This window comes from Miscanthus floridulus, chromosome 16, assembly GCF_019320115.1.
Source record: "Miscanthus floridulus cultivar M001 chromosome 16, ASM1932011v1, whole genome shotgun sequence".
In the NCBI taxonomy this organism is placed as follows: Eukaryota; Viridiplantae; Streptophyta; class Magnoliopsida; order Poales; family Poaceae; genus Miscanthus; species Miscanthus floridulus.
In genome coordinates, this window is record NC_089595.1 from 114,501,214 (window position 1) to 114,519,472 (window position 18,259).

Sequence of the window (18,259 nt, forward strand, 5' to 3'; positions counted from 1 at the left end):
CAACATAGCAGGTCTAATCGCCGTCCTATAAAACTTGCCTTTTAGCTTCTGTGGTACCCTTTTGTCACCCAAAGAAAAAAATAGTAACATTTGCACCTATAAAAAAACGACTACGGTATACTAGACAAGGCACTTAATACGCTGGTTACTATGAAAGAACAAATGCAAATAAAGCCAACTAGCAACTAGCTAGGGGGGAGCACAACAAGATTATCAGAACTGATATTTCCTCACTAATGAGGTTGCAAAGAGCATCTCTTATCCTTGCAAAAAAAAAGGAGCATCTCTTATATTGTTCAAAACCCAACAATGCAACACCAAAAGTTTAACATGAGAAATGCAGCATGAATTAAGGAATAAGGAATATTCAGTCTGAAAACAATCTTGCCCCAGGTCACAGTGTGAGGAAATTTACAATGGAGGTTTGAAATGCATATATACAGTGACTGGCCGTAAACGATTTCACATGTACATCTAGGGTAGTAGGGTTTGTCAAACAGTTGCAAAATCAGGTGTGGCTTCTGAAAGTTGTAGAAAACTAGTATGTTGCGCGTGACTTTGCGCGCGTCGCAAGTTAGGTGGAAGTGCATCCATCGAGCTGATATGTACATATGTTATATAGAGAAGCTGGAATGTTGGTTTAAATGACAACGTCAAGAATATTCACCTAATATTGTGCTAAACTGTTATACAACCGAGAAAGGTATCTAAATGGGAAAAGAAAGTTTCTACTTTTGCCGATGGTAAACACACGAGAACAGTATTGCTGGATTGCTTCGCGGATGTCTTCTGAAAATATATTGCAACTTTGCTTCCTTTCATCTTCAATATAAATGCGTATGTTAGCTGCATTTCCCCTCAACGTAGCATTATGACCTGCAGGGTACAGGATAGAAAGAGGAGAAAAGACAATTAGCTACACACAGAAGGCACACATAAGCAACTCGTTTTATTTTGCACCACGCGAGGTGCCTAAACAAAATAAGCAATGGACTTTACTCAAGAAAGAATTGATGTGTTGCTGCTATGGCATAAGAAAATGACAGGCCATATCATGTAGCAGATGCAACATCATCACCTAATTTGGCAGCCCTAGCTGGTACCGAAAGCACTGCACAGGCAATCCATGTATAGAGGACTAATCTATATAACCTACAATCTACTACAAGAAATCATGCCAGCTAAAAGTAGCAAGCTTAAATTATCCGTAGCTACTTCTAAACACATTACCCATCAATAACTATTCAAGACGTTTAGTTCTGTTTTTTCTCAGAGGCATTCAATCTATGTATGGAGAAAGTAGTCAAAGGAAGGAAGAGGTACAGAATGTATAATACATGCATAGTTAAGTCCTTTGCGTCTTCGATTTGGCAAAGCACTCCTTGTGGCATATAGTGATGTGCACTGCAAATCAAATGAACCGAAACATGAATGAACATGGGAACTGAAATAGCAGCTGAAGAGATAGAAACCTGAAAAGAAGAGCAGTAGACGCTAAAAAACGGAGAAAACACCATATGGTTACAAATTGCAATGACGAAGAAAACCATCAAGATAGATGGAGCAGATTGCAGGAGAATGCAATGTCGAAGAAACCCATGAAGCTAGATAGACCAGGATTCCAGGGGAACAGGACCAAAAACATGGAAGGGAAAAAGAAAGATAAAAGATAGATCTGCAACAACCTAAAACAAATTAATGGAAACACCATAACCTTGATCGAGGTCCAAGGTAGGAGAAAAAAAATAGCATCAATGCAGAGAAAACTTTGAAATCTATGTTAGTTATTTCATGAAGGCACGTATGGCTCAAAAAGTTAGGACCGTAAACATAGCATGGAAAATCCGAGACAGTTTGACATCCTTCATGAAACCCCCTAGAGAATCACAGAAGGTCATCGTTGGGGTTGATTATATATTGGAGCATCTCCGAGAGAGCTATTTAAAACCACACTAAAAATCCGAGACAGTTTGACATCCTTGCTTCCAATCTTTTCGCGCGTGGGTATTCGGAGCACGGGTGGGTTAATACATGCATGGTCTATATGTTACAGACACTTGTAGTGGTACCTTAGCTGATGAATATTTACATTATGCATTCTCAGGCACAAAATGCTCTAACAAACAATCTGGCACGTGCAGATGCAATCCTATTAGAGTAAATAGGCAAAATCATCTGTATTGACCTGCTCTTTAAAAAAAACGGAGATATAACAGGGCACCTTTATTTTCTTGATTGCAGACACATAGGCAAGACGGCATGCTTCGCTTAATTTCCTGTTGACACATTTCGTAACGGCACTATGAGGTGGGAAACAATTTGAGCAGGTGCAAGAAGAGGTGATGTGCTTCCTGTCATTTGATCTCTGATTGAGAACCATTCCAGCCTATGCCCCTGGACAGATGACAACTAATTTGTAAAAAGTTCGATAGTACTACAGGCTAGATGCTGAAAGGTACAAACATGGCACCAAGAGAACCGAATGGTCAACTGAGTCAGCAATTCACTACAATGAATCCATTACAATAAGAAAAACAGAAATAATATATCAAATAAAGGTAGGTTCAGAAATGGGAAAAAATGGCATCATTTGATCTCTTGTGGTTAGGCAGAACGGCAAGCACCGATAATACAATCGTTTGCAAGCCCCGAAAGGAAGCTGCAATAGATCGACCCTAGAGAATTGATGAGGTACGATAAATAAACAGATAGCAATACATATATGTGCATGAACATGCCCTAGGAGATCATCAGCATATATTCCCAACTTATATGAAAATTGTTGCCGACGTGGCTAGGCTGGCTGGTCGGGAACGTTGTGTTCCCAAAAGAAGAGAGGAATGCACTGGGAGATCATCAGCCTATATTCTCAACTTATATGAGAGTTCAATCTGATCACAAGATATGGAGCACAAAACATTTCCATGTGAACAGCATCAGGCTATATTCCCAACTTATATAAGAATTCATTTTGATTACAGGCTATGGAGTAAAGAAAAATTTGCATCACTTGCATCAAACATCAGGGGGGAAACAAAGGTATAAAGGAGGATGTAGGGGAGGAGGCACGAGGCAGACGAAGTGGAGAAGAGGATGAGCTGGCCACAGAGTTGACCGCCAAGGTGCGCCGCCGCCGGCAGGGGTAGCCACGGACGTGAGCCGATCAGCGCACGTGGCGCAGAGAGAGAGAGAGAGAGAGAGAGAGAGAGAGAGAGAGAGAGAGAGAGAGAGAGATGCACGTGCGGCTGGGGGAGAGGTGAGTGGATAGCGGCCGCTGGCCTGTGGCAGCGCCCACCGCCGGGTCCTGGCCATGGCAGTGCGCCCACCGTCCATTTCCCGAAGAAGTTATTGTAGGACATGCGGATCGGCAAAAAGGTGTGTAAATCAACAAATTATTAACGAAAAGTAAATATGAAATGTACCAGAAAGCTACAATGAGTACAGATCAACTACATATTCAGTGTGAGCTTACTGGCAGATGATGCATTGATGATTTGGTGCTCAAGATTTCATTCCATAGCCTACTGGGTGGGGTATCCTTTTTGTCATTTGAACAAACGGATAAGAATGTTGAATATAGCCATGTAAAGCAAAGATAAAGGTTCGTTGGTTTCTCATTAACCTATGGAGGGTACCTTTTTTTGCCATGTTGCTATAGAGCAGCAGCTACTTAGCAATGAGCAGATCATCATTCCAATTTCATGACTCAGGAAGGGAAACCTAAAAAAATGGAAACAAATCTTGTATTGAATGTTATATTTCTTGGCATGGCATACTATAGAACCTATGGATATCAGGTTAATATATTAGAAATGTGCCGAATCATTAACTCAGAAGTCAGAATACAAATGAGGGAAAAACTGAATTAATAATGCAGTTTCTGCAAATGAAACTATGACGCAACAAAATATTAAATGAACTGGAACATACGGATGAAAATCAAAATGGTAGTGATCGTTAAATTTGCACTATCTTTGAGAAGCATACATGGAAATCAAATAGGTAGCAGAGCAACTAAGGAGATCTAAGTAAACAGTTCAGAACCATGAATGTAACTGTGATACTAAGGGAAATTAGGTGGCACGCTATTCCTGCAACAGTGTCTGTTCAGGATGCAAATTAAGGGACGTAATATTATTTTGGAAGACAAAGATGCATATTCAGTAACTATAGGTTCGACATGTCGCTTTGTGATGCTTCTGTAACTGTAGATATAGTGTACCTATAATTCAAGCCGATCCCTACCACTGAGCAAAGATTTTAGTATTCCCAAGCTAATTCCGGTAAATATAGCAAACAGTGTATGTACAGTTGGAAGCAGAGATTGGAGATTGGCTCACGTGGAATGTTGAGAAATGATTTCAGTTAGCAGGCGCCACACCAACCTAAGGGCAGAATTCTAAATAGTGGAAATTAAATTCAAATATCCTTTGTATTAGCGGTTGGTTGGTTTAGAACTAATTTTGATAGACCTGTACTGAGAGGAAATCTACCTGTGAATCAGAGCCTCAATGGCGGAACTAATTTGAAGAGAATAGAAGCAACCATGCAAGAAGGAGAGGAGGCGGCGGCTTACTTGGCGATGCGAATAACGAAGTAGGAGTGGCTGGGTTGCTCTGGGTTCCTAAATGAAAGAGTTGGTACTGGATACACAGCCGGTCCAAACTCTGAACATTTCTGTAAAGCCATGATGCACCAACCTTTCGCTGTTTTCAGATCAATTTTACCACGTTGGACAACCTTAATAGTAAACAGAGCAATATGAGGACCCAGATGCATCACAAATGTATGCAAACCAGAACCTGCATTTAAAATTCGAAATCAGCAGGTTCGAAAATAACTATTTTTCTCTGTTGTAGCAATAGGAATTCCAAGTTTACATGTTCTATTTTCCAACTTTAAAAGCTTGAATTGTAGGCATTAAAATCCAGATAACAAATAGACCATGCTTAGCAAAGAATGAAAGAACCGGAAGCTGTTTCCAAATAATATTTAAGTAACGAACAAGAGAAAAGATGGTACTCTCTTCTTCTCCAAGACATTGAAACAGATACACTCTAATAAGAAAGGACAATCGAATACTCAATACTAAACTACTAATCAGGTAACAACGGTTAGAGTACCTATGCCTGATGCGCAAGGTTGAGCAAGGGGAGTGCACATGAGGTGATTATGAATCATTAACAAAGGAAAAATAATTTTTACCCTGGTGTCTGTGCATGAGGCAAAGCATGGATGGGTTGGCCCCTGCCTGAACATCCGTTCTTTAGTTGCTCACACACCTAGGCTGCCAATACATGAGATCACAACCTGGTTAGGCATTTAATCGAACATCCAAACTACAGGCAATAGAAAGCTAGCAGTACAGAGTAACAAACATAGGGAACATTTCATACGTAAAGGTGACGAAGCTAGAGGGACTTGTCCCCCAAATCCACAATAATCCCCATCACAGCAATCTTGTTTGTTCTATGCCTCCCCTTTGTCAAACAATCACAGTTTGTGCAGGGGCTGCGCCGAGACAGGCACAGCCTGGGGCTGGCCAGGGCGCCGCGCGGAAAGGGAGGGCAGTACGCGGTCAACGAAACCTTCGATGACAGGGACAGACACCAGAAGTGGGCAGCGCCGTGCGTGGTGGCCGAGCCTCCACCATCTCTCGCTCAATCGCTCGCGCAAAGGGGAATATGGAAGGAGAGAGGATCTTGGGGAGAAGCCAAGAGAAAGAAGAGGGGAAGAAGAGGGTGCACCTCACTGCACAACCGAGCTGAGCCGCCGCCGCCGCTGCCTCCGGCGAGTACCGAGGTCGTGGAGCACAGGAAGTTAGGGTTTCTTCGACCACAGGAACACACGCCTGTAGGAGGCCACGCCGGGATAGCGAGGGGTGGGTCGCGGCCACGGTGGTGGCCGGCGCGCCGTGTCGGGGGGCGCGCTGCGCCGTGCGCGCAGTGCGGGGAGCGGCGCCAGCCGGGACGAGGATGCGCAGCCGTGCCGGAGGAGGGCACCATCGGCGCGCGCCACCCCGGCCGCGCCGTCCCGCTGTGCCGCCACGTGCAGAGAGAGAGAGAGGGAGAGGAAGGGGGCGGGGGCGGGGGCGGGGGTGGGGGCGGCGGAGGTGGAGGTGGAGGTGGAGGCGCCAGCACGCGGCCTCGGCCGGGTCATGCCGCTGCGCCGCAGCGGAGAGACGGAGAGACCGAGAGAGGGACAGAGGAGGCCAAGATATTTTCGGAGGCGCAGTAAAATTTGATGGGATCAGCCTCCACCGTTGATCTCAGAATCAAACGGTCAAAGGATATTGTGATGACGTGGACGGTCTGATCGCTCGGGAACCTCTTCCGGCTTGTTTGGGTAAATGCGACCCCAAACCTAAAGCACAGGGACAGGACTCACAGATATCTTCACATCTACTCCCTCTGTTCCAAATTATAAGTCGCTTTGACTTTTTTGGTACATCCATTTTGCTATGCATCTAGATAAATAATATGTCTAGCATAGCAAAATGGATAAACCAAAAAAGTCAAAGCGACTTATAATTTGGAACAGAGGGAGTATAACATTTGAACAACTATATAATCCACCAGTAGCAACACAAACATGCCCAATGCCAGAACTACTCAATTGCAAACATTACTAAGCACAATTAAAAGTTTCAATGATGCATCTGTTGACAAGGCTTAACAATAAAAACACTGAAACGGATTCAATAGTTCATACACAGAAACATTGCAGCAGAAACGATTAAACTACCAGTATATAGTACCAAATTTCAAATGAGGGGTGCTAAAAAAACTATAGCATGTCTAAGCATGAAAGAAAAAACGAATGTGACAGTTTTCTCATTAACCAAAACAAGACCTGTATCAATACTGGGAAGTTCAGGTCTTCAACGAAACAGATAATTAGACAAAAAATGAACTTTCTTGCATAGGGCAAAAGAACCCTCTATTCCCTTCAAGCAACAGTGGCATCTGGACTCTTCTCACCCTCACCACCATTAGCAGAAGATGCATTGTTGGCCTCTGCCTCAGCAACAGCATCCATTTCCTCTGCAGTGGCATCAACTTCTCCAAGTGGGCGAACCTGCTCCTCCTCTGGAAGTGGCTCTTCAACATAATCATTCTCAAACGCATCAGATGGCACCTCATAGATCCTCACCTGTGGCTTTGCTGGATCTTTCACAAACACATACTTGCCCTCTTCAAACTTCATGCAAATGTCCACAATTGACTTGACGATTCCCCACATGTTTGCAGTGTTGAGGTTGATCTGTGCGGCAAAATCCCTTGGCTTGTACCCCATCACAGTGAGCACAGAATGGTTGTAGTGATCTCGGGGGTTCACACGTGACACATAGCCCAACTTCATCATGTCAGCACCAGCAAGCAAAGCCTGGGCAGTCCAGCGAGCAAGCTTGTTCGCATTGTTCTTGAGCTCTGTAGCAAGGACAGCACCACGCTGGTTCTCAAGCTTCTGCCTCCAGTCAACACCAGTAATCTTTGGATCAAACTCATTTAGGGCGTTGAGGGTAATAAACTGGCGACCACCACTTGGATCAACATTGACAGCATGCACCTCGCAGCGAGCAACCAGACTGATCTCATCATTCAGCTTCCAGCGGCGGTAGCGGTAGCCAACAGATGCTGCCTCCTCGCCCTCAGAAGCAAATGGATTGGGCTCGTCAAAGGTAACCTTCTCACCATTGCGGTGCAGCACCTGCTGTGAGAAGTTCTGGTTGATGTAGGTGGCCTCAACAGCGAGCGAGTGCACTGAGTTGATGTCATCCTTGTTCTCAGGAAGCTGCTCCTGCGCAGTCTCATTGACAGTGAGCAGGTCGAGCTGGGAGCCGTCACGCTTGTCAAGGAACAGCTTGTTGCCCACGCGCTGGACGACCATGTCCCATGATTGGATGCTGCGGGGCGTGCACATGAGAGCGGCGAGGATGGCATCAGTCGCGAACACCGTGGCTTTGTCCTCCTCAGCGAGGCGGCGGATGACAGGGTCGTCGGTGGTGGTGACCTTGAAGAAGTTGCGGGACTTGAAGCGCTCGAGACGGCGCGCAGCCTTGGGGTTGACACGGTCATAGGCCCGATCGTAGAACTCGACGGCGCCGCATAAGAGGAGGTCCTCGGGCTGGTCGGCGACGGAGAAGGAGAGCTTGGTGAAGTTGGCGAAGGGGATCTGCTCGCGCATGGTCCAGTCGGGCTGGATGTCGACGGAGGGCTTGGCCGAGTTCAAAGGCTGGTTGAACCGGAAGTTGGGGTGGTGATGTGAGCGGTTGTTCTGGAAGAGGCGGTCGCGGCGTGCGCGCTCCTTCTCGGCCAAGCGGCGGCGCGCCTCCACCTCCTCGTCTTGGCGCTGCGGGAGCTGCTGGCGCTGGTTGAAGCGCCACTTGGGGCCGAACCGTTGCGGCCGCGGCGGCGGCTTAGCGTCGACGAGGCGGAACGAGGAGTCCTCGGCCCCGGCGATGAGCGAATCGTCGGCGGAGGTGAAGTCGAAGACGGAGTCCCGGGAGGCCGCGGCGAAGGCGGCTGGGCCGGCGGGGTTGCGCGTCCAGTCGGCGATGCGGCCCAGCTTGTCGGAGCGGGAGAAGGGCGCGAAGGGGATGGAGGCGCCGCCGCCCAGGGACTGCGGAATCGCCGGGACGTCAGGAGGGCCCCAGCCGTCCGGGTTGGACGGGACGACGCCCACGTCGAAGCCCATGGTTGCGGCGGCGATGCTGGACTAGATCCGGAGGCTAGAGGTGGCGTCGATTGCTGGACTGGATCCGGAGGCTTAGAGGCGGCGGCGCGGCGGCTGGGGTGGGATTACGGGGAGGAGGGGGCTTTAGGGTTTGGGTGTAAATCGAATTTTTATATGCACGTAAAATATTTGACGCTCAAGATTGCACCTGAGGGTCTACGTGTCAGCGTCAAGATTGCAGAGTCCTATGTACGTAACTTCGTTTATGAACGTCTTGGACGATGAAGAGTGTTTTGCGTTCAAAATACACGTATGTCGTATGGACACATATTCAAGTCGCGCTATTATCAAAAAAAAAAAACACGCTATGGAGGGTATGTTTCGATCGAGGCATGTGAAATATCTCACTTTGTGCCACTTTTGAATTGGAACACTTGTGGCTGAGATGTTATGATGTTATTTGGCAGGCTCCTAACCTTCTAGGCAAAAAAGCTAAGAGCATCTTCAAAAGTACCTAAAATGGTCTTCCAATCTAAAAATTTTGGCAAGATTAACAAGACAACAGTCTGATCCTAACAACAAAAATAAATGCCTGATATTCTTCCCTCTAACGAGGCAAAGAACTTTAAGGAACTTTGTTTGGGCACACAAACAAAACAAGTTCTGATTGGTTGCTTGTCTAAACATAATGCGAAGCAAACTCTTGCCAACTTAATCCAAATCAGAATAGCAACATCAAGGGAACAATCATGATGCAGATGATGGCCAAGGTCGCAATAATCGATCCCTGCTCAAAGGCTTTGCCTAGACCTCCCACCCTAGTGAAGTGCTGGAAGGCGAGATACACAGCTATGGCCAATGACAGTACTGCACCACCTTGAGTTCCCCTGTAACCATAAATTGGAAATCAGAGGATTCAGAGCACATGAGAAAACGAACTAGTGATTTTTTTTTTCTGTTCACCAAAATTAAGCAACAACTTTCATAAGGGAAAACTGAGAATATGAAATCAGCATGATGATGATACTTCAAAATATGCTACCACTACAAGTCTCAGTGTGCAAATATGCTACCACTACAAGTCTCAGTGTGCTTTTTCCAACAAAAAACACACAGATGTAACACAGTTCAGTACAGCAATGAAAAGATGATTACTTGTTTAACCAAAATGTTCATATATTATAGTTAATAAAAAGCTGTGTAAACAAAAATTCATCAGGATATTCATCAGGGCCAATGTTGAAATCTCCCATACCTCAGATTCATCAATTGGTAAGGAGCAACGCTCACAAGCAGCATTGTTGATAGCGGAAGCTCCAGTTCACCTGCAATAGTCAGATTTTAGGTATAATAAACAATCGGGTAAACCTAGTTACCTACAACGTAAAATCGGTTTGGAATCAATGCTACAAAGACGTGAACTATCTTCAAGTTTGCTATAGTAGGATTACAATATAACTTTATACTCCCCATGTTACTTTTTTCTTGAATCCTACACGTGAATACTTGCGAAAAAGTAATAAAGTTTGTTTAGGTTGGCCACAGGGTCTATGTTGTTCCCTTAAAAAATGTCTCATTCCATTATCTCAAAAACAAAGTATGAAATTCATTATTAGTAGACAGAAAGAATCTCATAAATACTCTTATATTAACCATGTTTGCTACTCTACCTGGAATGAAGAAGAATAGACGCACCAACAGAGCAAGAAAAGCAGTCCACTGGCCATAGTCACCCCTAGATATGGTTGTTGGTAACATAAAATAAGTAGGCATGACATAGTAATTTTAACGAAAATAAGAAGCATACAAACTGTATTGCAGACAAAGGAAGATAAGAAACACAGGTATCAAACAATTCTTTCCACAAATAGCAGTATCTTACTTGATCCACGAGATTATGCTGCAAGGTGCTTGAAGAGCAAAGAATGGCACAAGGAAAGATTTGTGTATGGCAGTGCCTTTAGCAAGTAATAGTACTCTGCAAAAGATAAAAATAGTTAATGTTCTTCAAATTAGAATCATAAAGGGTGCTGCAAAGTTATACTGTTACTGTGTATGTATTTCCCCAATCCCAGGTTTTCCCTAGAAGTCCTAAAACGGTTAGGAAGAAGTTGGACTTCGAAGTGTATGTGGCCATTCTCTTCTTTTAAAATGACTGCCCAGTGTCATGCTAGGGAAGGGCAGCATGAACGACGTGAACACTCATCAAAGATCTGAATCAGGATTAATTCCATTTTTTACATGTTAGTTCATCCTCTTCACGATATGAGCATGTCTAGTATAAGAGATCAGAAGCACGACGGACACATGCTAAGTGGTTACCCCGAGAGGACAAACAATATTTGGAAGATCAAATGAAATTATGTTTTTAGACAGTGGACTCATATGTTTCCATACGGGAAATGGATTCCATCAACAGGATGGCATTTGTTTTTTCACTGGAGTGAGCACTAGTTCTAGCTACTGCTAGAGTGGTGACAGCATATGCTTTGCGACATGAATAGTAAGATCACATTTCACAACATGGCACATCTCACAGGCGTATGCAGATATCAACATGTCAACACTTGCAAATAGCTCAGGATCCTTAATAAGAAGGCAAAATAGCAACAGATGAACAGATGCACGGCAAAAGAAAACAAAGGCCATGTTTCTGAACGTGTGGACCGTTCGCACCCGTCAGGCCATCACACAAGACAAGAGGGGTAATAATGCCGAAAAAAGCAGAGCGGAAAGAAAGAGACTTTTGGTTATGGGTGGCAGGATAGGAGGCCACTCACGCGCTGGCTCCGGCGGAGATCCACTGCATGGTCTGCGCGCTGAGGTACGCCGACGAGTGGCACACGGCGGCGGTCCCCCTGCGCCGGCACGGCTGGCCGGCGCCCAGCGGCTTCAGTGGCAGCGACGCGCATCCCCTGCACAAATGCGCGTCACCAACGGCAGGCTGGATCAATAATAATCCCACGAAAGAGGAGGAGCTCCCAGAGTGGTAGGTTTCACCGAGGGCGCACCGCCCCCGTAGACTCACCTGAGCGCGCCCGTGTCCGTCCGCACGGCGGCGCGCGCGACGTGGAGAGAGCCCCCGTCCCCTGCCGCTGCCGCTCGCACCCTCAGCCGCGTCGGCGCGGCGGCGGCGGGAGCCGGGATCGCGAGCCGCATCGACATGGACATTCTCGCCGCGCGGAAGGAACGATTGATTGGCTCGCGGCGCGGACGATGCGGTGGCGTGGGCGTGTCTAGAGTCTCGGAGAAGCTGCTCGGTCGTTCCGCTCTCGGCTCGCGCGGACTGGAGCGCAGCTGTGCAGGGATGGAGCGCAGAGGAGGACTGAGGTGTCAGCAAAGCTGTGATGCGGACCGGCGAGAGAGCGAGCGGCTGCGAGTAAAAGTCGCGGGCGTGGGAGTCCGTGGGCGGCCACGTGGAGCCGCCCGTGGCCCCCGCGCCCCGTCCCAGGCCGTACGCGTGCCCGCGGCGGCGCGCGGGGGAGGCAACGGTCCACGAGGGGCCGCACGCTCGGTGCCGGTGCTCTTGCTTTGCTTGCCTTGCCCGCTTGCTTCTCTTCCTCCTCCTCCCCGGGCGGCGCGTGGGACTCGGCCGCGGGCTTGCCTGATTCCGTTGGGTTTCGTTTGGGATCTGCCGAGTGGTGTGGTGTGGTGGACAGACTCGAGCGAGCGCGTGTGGCTTGTCACTGATTTTCGCTGGTACAACAAGTAGAACGCGGGGCTTCCATGTGATTTGGTGGCCGATCTTGCGTTGCGTGTGGTGTACCGAGCTTGGAACGCTGCAGCTGGTTGTGTGCGACGACGGACGAGACGATCAGAGCCCCGAGATGTTTCCTGCCGCCGTGCCACGGACGCGACCGACGCGCGCATCACGTGAGTGAACCGTAAAAGTTGCGCTGTTCGTGCCTTGCCACTCATCATGCGGTTCGGTTCGCCTAGGTCACCCGTGCTGCAGTAAATAAATAGAGTAGAGCCTCGGAGATCCAGTGCATTTGCATCGTCCTGCGGTGCACCAGTGGCCTCATTTACAGGAAGGTCTGGAGTCTGGACCACCGAACGTGCAGTGGACTTGCGGGCCTTTACGCCAAACACGAAAGGTTCATTAGGCTCACGATTTTAGGGTTCAACATTAGGCCCCATGATTACTATGATTCTCCTCGGCCCAAGACTGGTTTCGGGCTGCGAGCCCAGCCTGAAAAGCTTGGTTGGGTTACGATCCGTTCGGCCCATGGTTGCGAGTGTGGGGTCGATTGAAAGCTGCCGATGAAATGGCGAGGGCGTCATGCTTTCCGCTGTTTTTACTCTCTAGTCTAGACACTGATATCTGAAAGTTACAATTTCTAGTGGTTATAAACAGAGACACGTTAACTGTCGATTGTCTTACAACTTACAACAACCGGCAGTAACCGCCAGCTAGCTTGTTTCACTTGCCTCATGGAGTCGCTATCAGTCTGTCACTAGGACAATCTCTTTCGTCAAAAATACAATTTGCTTTCTTACCGTTCCTCAAAAAGAAACATGATGACTCCAAGTGAGCATGAGTTGCAAAAATATCAACAGACAACACAGGGGCCGGAGAGGAGGTGTTACTTCTGGCTGCTACTTTGCATTGCATCTGTGGAATCACAAAAAGGAGAGAAATCTGAAGAAAAATCCACAACCACCGCAAAATCCCGGGCGCCCAATCACCTTTCTCCATGGAGATTCCTAGCCTCAGCCAGAGCTGCCTCATCTCCCTGAGGCTCCGGTCGCGCCAAGTGTTCCAGCATCCCGGGCGCACCAATGGCATCCAAGCAACAGATTTTTCTGCAACTCTTGGCAACATTCAAGATAGAACTGCGCGCGGCGGTGTTTCCCTCCATCGCTTTAAATACCTTGGTCGTCTCCACAGCAACTCAAGCCATCGATCTGCAAGTCTCACTCCTCGCCCATCGCATAAACAAGTGCAGTAAGCAGCGCAATGGCGAGCAGCACCATGGCCCTCTCCTCCACGGCCTTCGCCGGCAAGGCCGTGAACGTGCCGTCGTCTCTGTTCGGCGAGGCCCGCGTGACGATGCGCAAGACGGCGGCGAAGGCCAAGCCGGCGGCGGCGTCCGGCAGCCCGTGGTACGGCCCTGACCGCGTGCTGTACCTGGGCCCGCTCTCCGGCGAGCCCCCGAGCTACCTGACAGGCGAGTTCCCCGGCGACTACGGCTGGGACACGGCCGGACTGTCCGCCGACCCCGAGACGTTCGCCAAGAACCGGGAGCTGGAGGTCATCCACTCCCGCTGGGCCATGCTGGGCGCGCTCGGCTGCGTGTTCCCCGAGCTGCTCGCACGCAACGGCGTCAAGTTCGGCGAGGCCGTGTGGTTCAAGGCCGGGTCACAGATCTTCAGCGAGGGCGGGCTGGACTACCTGGGCAACCCGAGCCTGATCCACGCGCAGAGCATCCTCGCCATCTGGGCCGTCCAGGTCGTGCTCATGGGCGCCGTCGAGGGCTACCGCATTGCCGGCGGGCCGCTCGGCGAGGTCGTCGACCCGCTCTACCCCGGCGGCAGCTTCGACCCGCTCGGCCTCGCCGACGACCCCGAGGCCTTCGCCGAGCTCAAGGTGAAGGAGCTCAAGAACGGCCGCCTCGCCATGTTCTCCATGTTCGGATTCTTCGTCCAGGCCATCGTCACCGGCAAGGGCCCGCTCGAGAACCTCGCTGACCACCTCGCCGACCCCGTCAACAACAACGCCTGGGCCTACGCCACCAACTTCGTTCCCGGCAAGTGAGGGAGGTGTCCGGATGCATGTGAGCGCGCACTGGTTTCAGTTTGTACCATGATGTAAATCACCAGGGTTCAATCAAGAAGGAATAATTGTGTTCGTTATCTCGCGCCACGTCCAATACGACTCATTCTTTTCCTTTTTATTTGCCTGAAAAATCGGGCATCAGAGTTTAGACATTTGCTTACCTGATGGAGGTCGTGGGCTAGCACCGTAGAATTTTGCTCAACTTTTCTGGGTGTGATTTTGTGGTCACTGGGCTTCTGCAACCCATGCTTCTAGCGATCCTTACAGTGAGAAGAGTAAACGGATCATGTTTTAGCTGCATTCTGCATTGTTCATCCGTTGTGGGGATTTTTTCGATCAGTGTAGTCCAGCCATTGAGCAATCCGTATTCGCAAAAAAAAAACGGAGCTCTGACACTGACAGGCTACAATTTAGTTCCAGTTCTTTATCAGTATGGTCATGGTGTTTAGCTGTGCTATTTGTCTGCACTTCGTTACACATGCAAGAATCTATCTATAAATTTAGTACACAACCTTTTAGATGCGATAGTAGTACGGTTAAGCAAGTTGACCAGCACTCTTTTTATGGTGAAAGCGTGGAACTTGACGTCGAGCGAGGTGGAAGTATTGGACGTGCTGTTCGACCAATGCGCTACGAGTGGCAGAAGACTCTTCTTGGATGACGGAGCAGAGTCGCGCAGCCAGTAGCGGAGACGTCCAGCTCCGTAGGTTACTGCGCTGTCCTTAGTTCGGTTATTTACCTTTATGTAATATCGAAGTTTAAAACAGTTTGCTAGGAAGGTCCAGTCACAACTGTAAGACCTTCTAAGGCGCTCATTAGAAGCGTGTCGTGTGTATGCTTAAATTCTTCTTCTTTTTAATTACAATGATATGTAAATCTTTTGCGTATTCGAGAGAAAAAAGAAACTGCACTAGGATATTGCGTGTAACGTTAAAGCATAGCAGTTTCCAAATTATGGGGTGTTTGCGCGCCAATCGGGCAATGCGCCTTTGTGGCGTTGTCTTCGTTCGCCAAAGAACGCTTTGTTCTCTGCAACGTTGAAATGAGACACAGACACGCATTGCAGTGCAAGAGGAAAATCTGCGAGGTTTCCATTTTTTCAGAGTTTGGGTACACTACAGATTCCAGACTGACGACCGACGACCACCCCATGAAATCAAATGTTATTTTAGCCCAAAAAAAGATTGCAGGGACGATGAGTCCCAAGGGCCCAACTATCTAAGTGGACTGGACCGATGAGTGGCCGTGGCCCCTGCTTGGCCCACAATACAAGTAAGCTTGACGAGTGCGATGCTATCTGGACCAAGAGATTGAAGTTGGGAATTCGCCTGGGTGTAGGACCTTTTGTTTGAGCAAGAAGCTGAAAAAATTAGCTTATCATACAATAGAAGTTATGAAAAGAGTTTGCTTTTGGTAAGCCAAATTAAAACCGCTTGTTTTTTTTCCAAATATAAACATGTGACTTTTAACATGCTTTCTCAAAAATGATCTTTTTCGCCAGAAAAATTATAAGACTAACAGAAATAAACAAGGTTGCAATCTCCTCAGGTTCAGCCTAACCATCACTGTTTTGATTAGAGATTAGTGAGAGGGCTCGGTGCTTGGCCAACCCATTGGGGCCGTTCGCTGGTCTGGAAGTTGTAGACCAGCCGGCTGCTCCCCCTCATAATTTACTATTCACAAAACCAGGCGAACAGTGTTTCTCTCTCACACAGCCAGCCAGTTTCAGCCAAGTTTCAGACCAGCGAACGGGACCAATAGGTCTATGTGTCTTTGTACGTTGTTTGACCTACTCGGAGCATAGGCCTATCCAGAATCAGCACCACACATGTCATATGTGGCACTTCCCTAAACCAGTCCCCACCTAAAAATCCAACTAGTAAAAAAAGCCCAACTCTGTGCCCATTACCACTAGAAAACCACCACAGCTTGCCACTGGGATCTCGAAGAAATCCACGATGTCTATACCAGGACAACTTTGCAGGCCTAAATTATGATGAATGATTGAGCGAAGAAGCAATTCCTCAAGCACAAATGACAATTACAACTGAAATCCCAAGGTTGGTGATGGTGGAAGTAGTGGTGGCGGATTTGGATAATGAGAAGCGGCAGACGGTCAGTACCGGTAGATGGCGGGGACGCACGGGTGGATGGGGCGGAGGCAGAAGTGTAGATCACTGGTACGTCTAGAAGGGGTTGAATAGGCCTGTAAAAATCCAACTCAAACCGAAGTCAAATTCACCCGCGGCACTGCCGCTCTATGAGCGCGGCACTATCGTACCTGCAGGAGAGATTAGTTCACAGTTCAAAATCTGCCCAGCGAAATTTAGATAGGGTAAATTTCTTAGCTTCCTGCAGGGTAGTAGATCACAGATCGACAACTGAAAATGGTGGAAACACCACACACAAGTAGATCAGCCTCAAACTTTAGAAATCACCTCAACAACAATATGTCATGCAAGTAATGTAAATCAAGCACAAGTGACACAATAATTTATTCCGTGGTTTGGCTCGCCACCAAGGCTTGCCTACCTCCACGTTGTTGAGGTTAGCCACTAAGACTTAGAGCTTTCCAGCCCTTCCTCGTTCTCAAGTCAAGAGACTTAACTCTTGCGATGAGAGGTGAATTTACTGGCTTCAAAAGATGGTTACAAACCTCCCGGGGCTGCCACACAAGTTGGCAAGCTCCACGGGCGACGCTCTAGCTAGCTAGGAGCCAAGCTCCAAGAGTAACAAACACAACCACCAGCTAAAACGTGAACCAAGTGCTCTTTAGAGTTTGGGAATCAATGGAGTTGCTCTCTAATCAAGTTGGACCCTTTTTCCTTAAGGATTGATGGGGAAATCAATGAATTTGCTTGGGGGCTTTAGGTCAACAATGGAGTAAGAGAGAGAGAGCTCCTTCTCTGTTTTTGAACGTGCTGAATTAAGGAAGAAGAGGCAGATTGGTTACCATTGGAAAGGAAGGAGAAAGGTATATATACCCCGCAACCCCCAATGGTCACTTAAATCGCAGATAGCCGTTGAGGAGGAAAGGGAAAGGTATATATACCCCAGCCCTCAATGGACACCGCACCCAAGGGGTCGGGCGAGAGAAAGCCCGCAGCCTCGAGGTCGGGCGAGACGGATCCCGCGACCTTGGGGTCGGGCGAGGCGGATCCCACGACCAAGGGGTCGGGTGAGCCGGAGCCCACGGCCTCAAGGTCGGGCGAACTGGAGCCCGCGACCAAGGGGTCGGGCGAACCGCTCTTCAAGTGCAACAGTGCCGCACCGCGCAAGACATCAAGGGTAATAGTGAAGTAAACTGTCTTGGCTGCGAATCTGATGATGCATGTGGTTGTTTGAGCACTTGGTAGCACATATTAGCTTAAGCATTGTGCCCTCTTTATAGTACGCATTTTCCTATACTCAAATTCAATATATAAAAGAATTTAAACCTCCTTTGAGTTTGAAGCCATCTACATTTATAATTAGGGGCTCCTCCGTTTTGTGTAGCATCCTCGAATATAAATTTTCTGCTTGTCATCTCGTTAAATCTCATTAGTTTTCTAATTATGTGGTTATTATCACCAAAACCCACAATTAAAGCTTTTCAACGAGGCACGGAACCGCAACCGCGGTTGTCACGCAGGATTAGCTCACGGCTGCCTCCCTGGACCCACACACCTCCCACTCACGTCGTTGTAGCCGCCGACCTCGAGAATATGGTCCCTTGAGGCGTCTAGCGACGAAGCTGGCCGGTTATGCCCCTATCTAACGCAGCAAGATCCGAGATGGCACAAATGAAGAGACTCGTGGAGTGTA

The 18,259-nt window shown here is 48.1% G+C and overlaps 2 protein-coding genes across 2 annotated transcripts; one reads left to right on the top strand and one right to left on the bottom strand.

Annotated features, from left to right (window-relative positions):
* Nucleotides 1-614: 614 nt before the first annotated feature.
* Nucleotides 615-12,281, bottom strand: LOC136511331 (eukaryotic translation initiation factor 3 subunit D-like). The gene is made up of 13 exons (XM_066505436.1): nucleotides 11,705-12,281; nucleotides 11,457-11,591; nucleotides 10,559-10,654; nucleotides 10,347-10,411; nucleotides 9,932-10,001; nucleotides 9,408-9,563; nucleotides 6,853-8,713; nucleotides 5,206-5,287; nucleotides 4,577-4,802; nucleotides 3,636-3,720; nucleotides 2,222-3,538; nucleotides 1,338-1,404; nucleotides 615-876 (listed from the first exon to the last, which is right to left on the bottom strand). Exons 1-7 carry the CDS (start codon nucleotides 11,845-11,847, stop codon nucleotides 6,949-6,951), a joined length of 2,430 nt encoding a protein of 809 aa, XP_066361533.1. The 5' UTR covers nucleotides 11,848-12,281; the 3' UTR covers nucleotides 615-876; nucleotides 1,338-1,404; nucleotides 2,222-3,538; nucleotides 3,636-3,720; nucleotides 4,577-4,802; nucleotides 5,206-5,287; nucleotides 6,853-6,948.
* A 1,273-nt stretch (nucleotides 12,282-13,554) lies between these two features.
* Nucleotides 13,555-14,532, top strand: LOC136511713 (chlorophyll a-b binding protein M9, chloroplastic). The gene has a single exon (XM_066505750.1). It carries the CDS (start codon nucleotides 13,637-13,639, stop codon nucleotides 14,432-14,434), a length of 798 nt encoding a protein of 265 aa, XP_066361847.1. The 5' UTR covers nucleotides 13,555-13,636; the 3' UTR covers nucleotides 14,435-14,532.
* Nucleotides 14,533-18,259: the final 3,727 nt, after the last annotated feature.

Coding starts and splice junctions, on each gene's coding strand:
- LOC136511713 (XM_066505750.1), top strand. CDS start 13,637: ATGGCGAGCAGCACCATGGCCCTCTCCTCCACGGCCTTCGCCGGCAAG.
- LOC136511331 (XM_066505436.1), bottom strand. CDS start 11,847: ATGTCCATGTCGATGCGGCTCGCGATCCCGGCTCCCGCCGCCGCCGCG. Junction 10,655..11,456: donor ATCTCCGCCGGAGCCAGCGC/GTGAGTGGCCTC, acceptor TATCTTTTGCAG/AGTACTATTACTTGCTAAAG. Junction 10,412..10,558: donor AGCATAATCTCGTGGATCAA/GTAAGATACTGC, acceptor AACCATATCTAG/GGGTGACTATGGCCAGTGGA.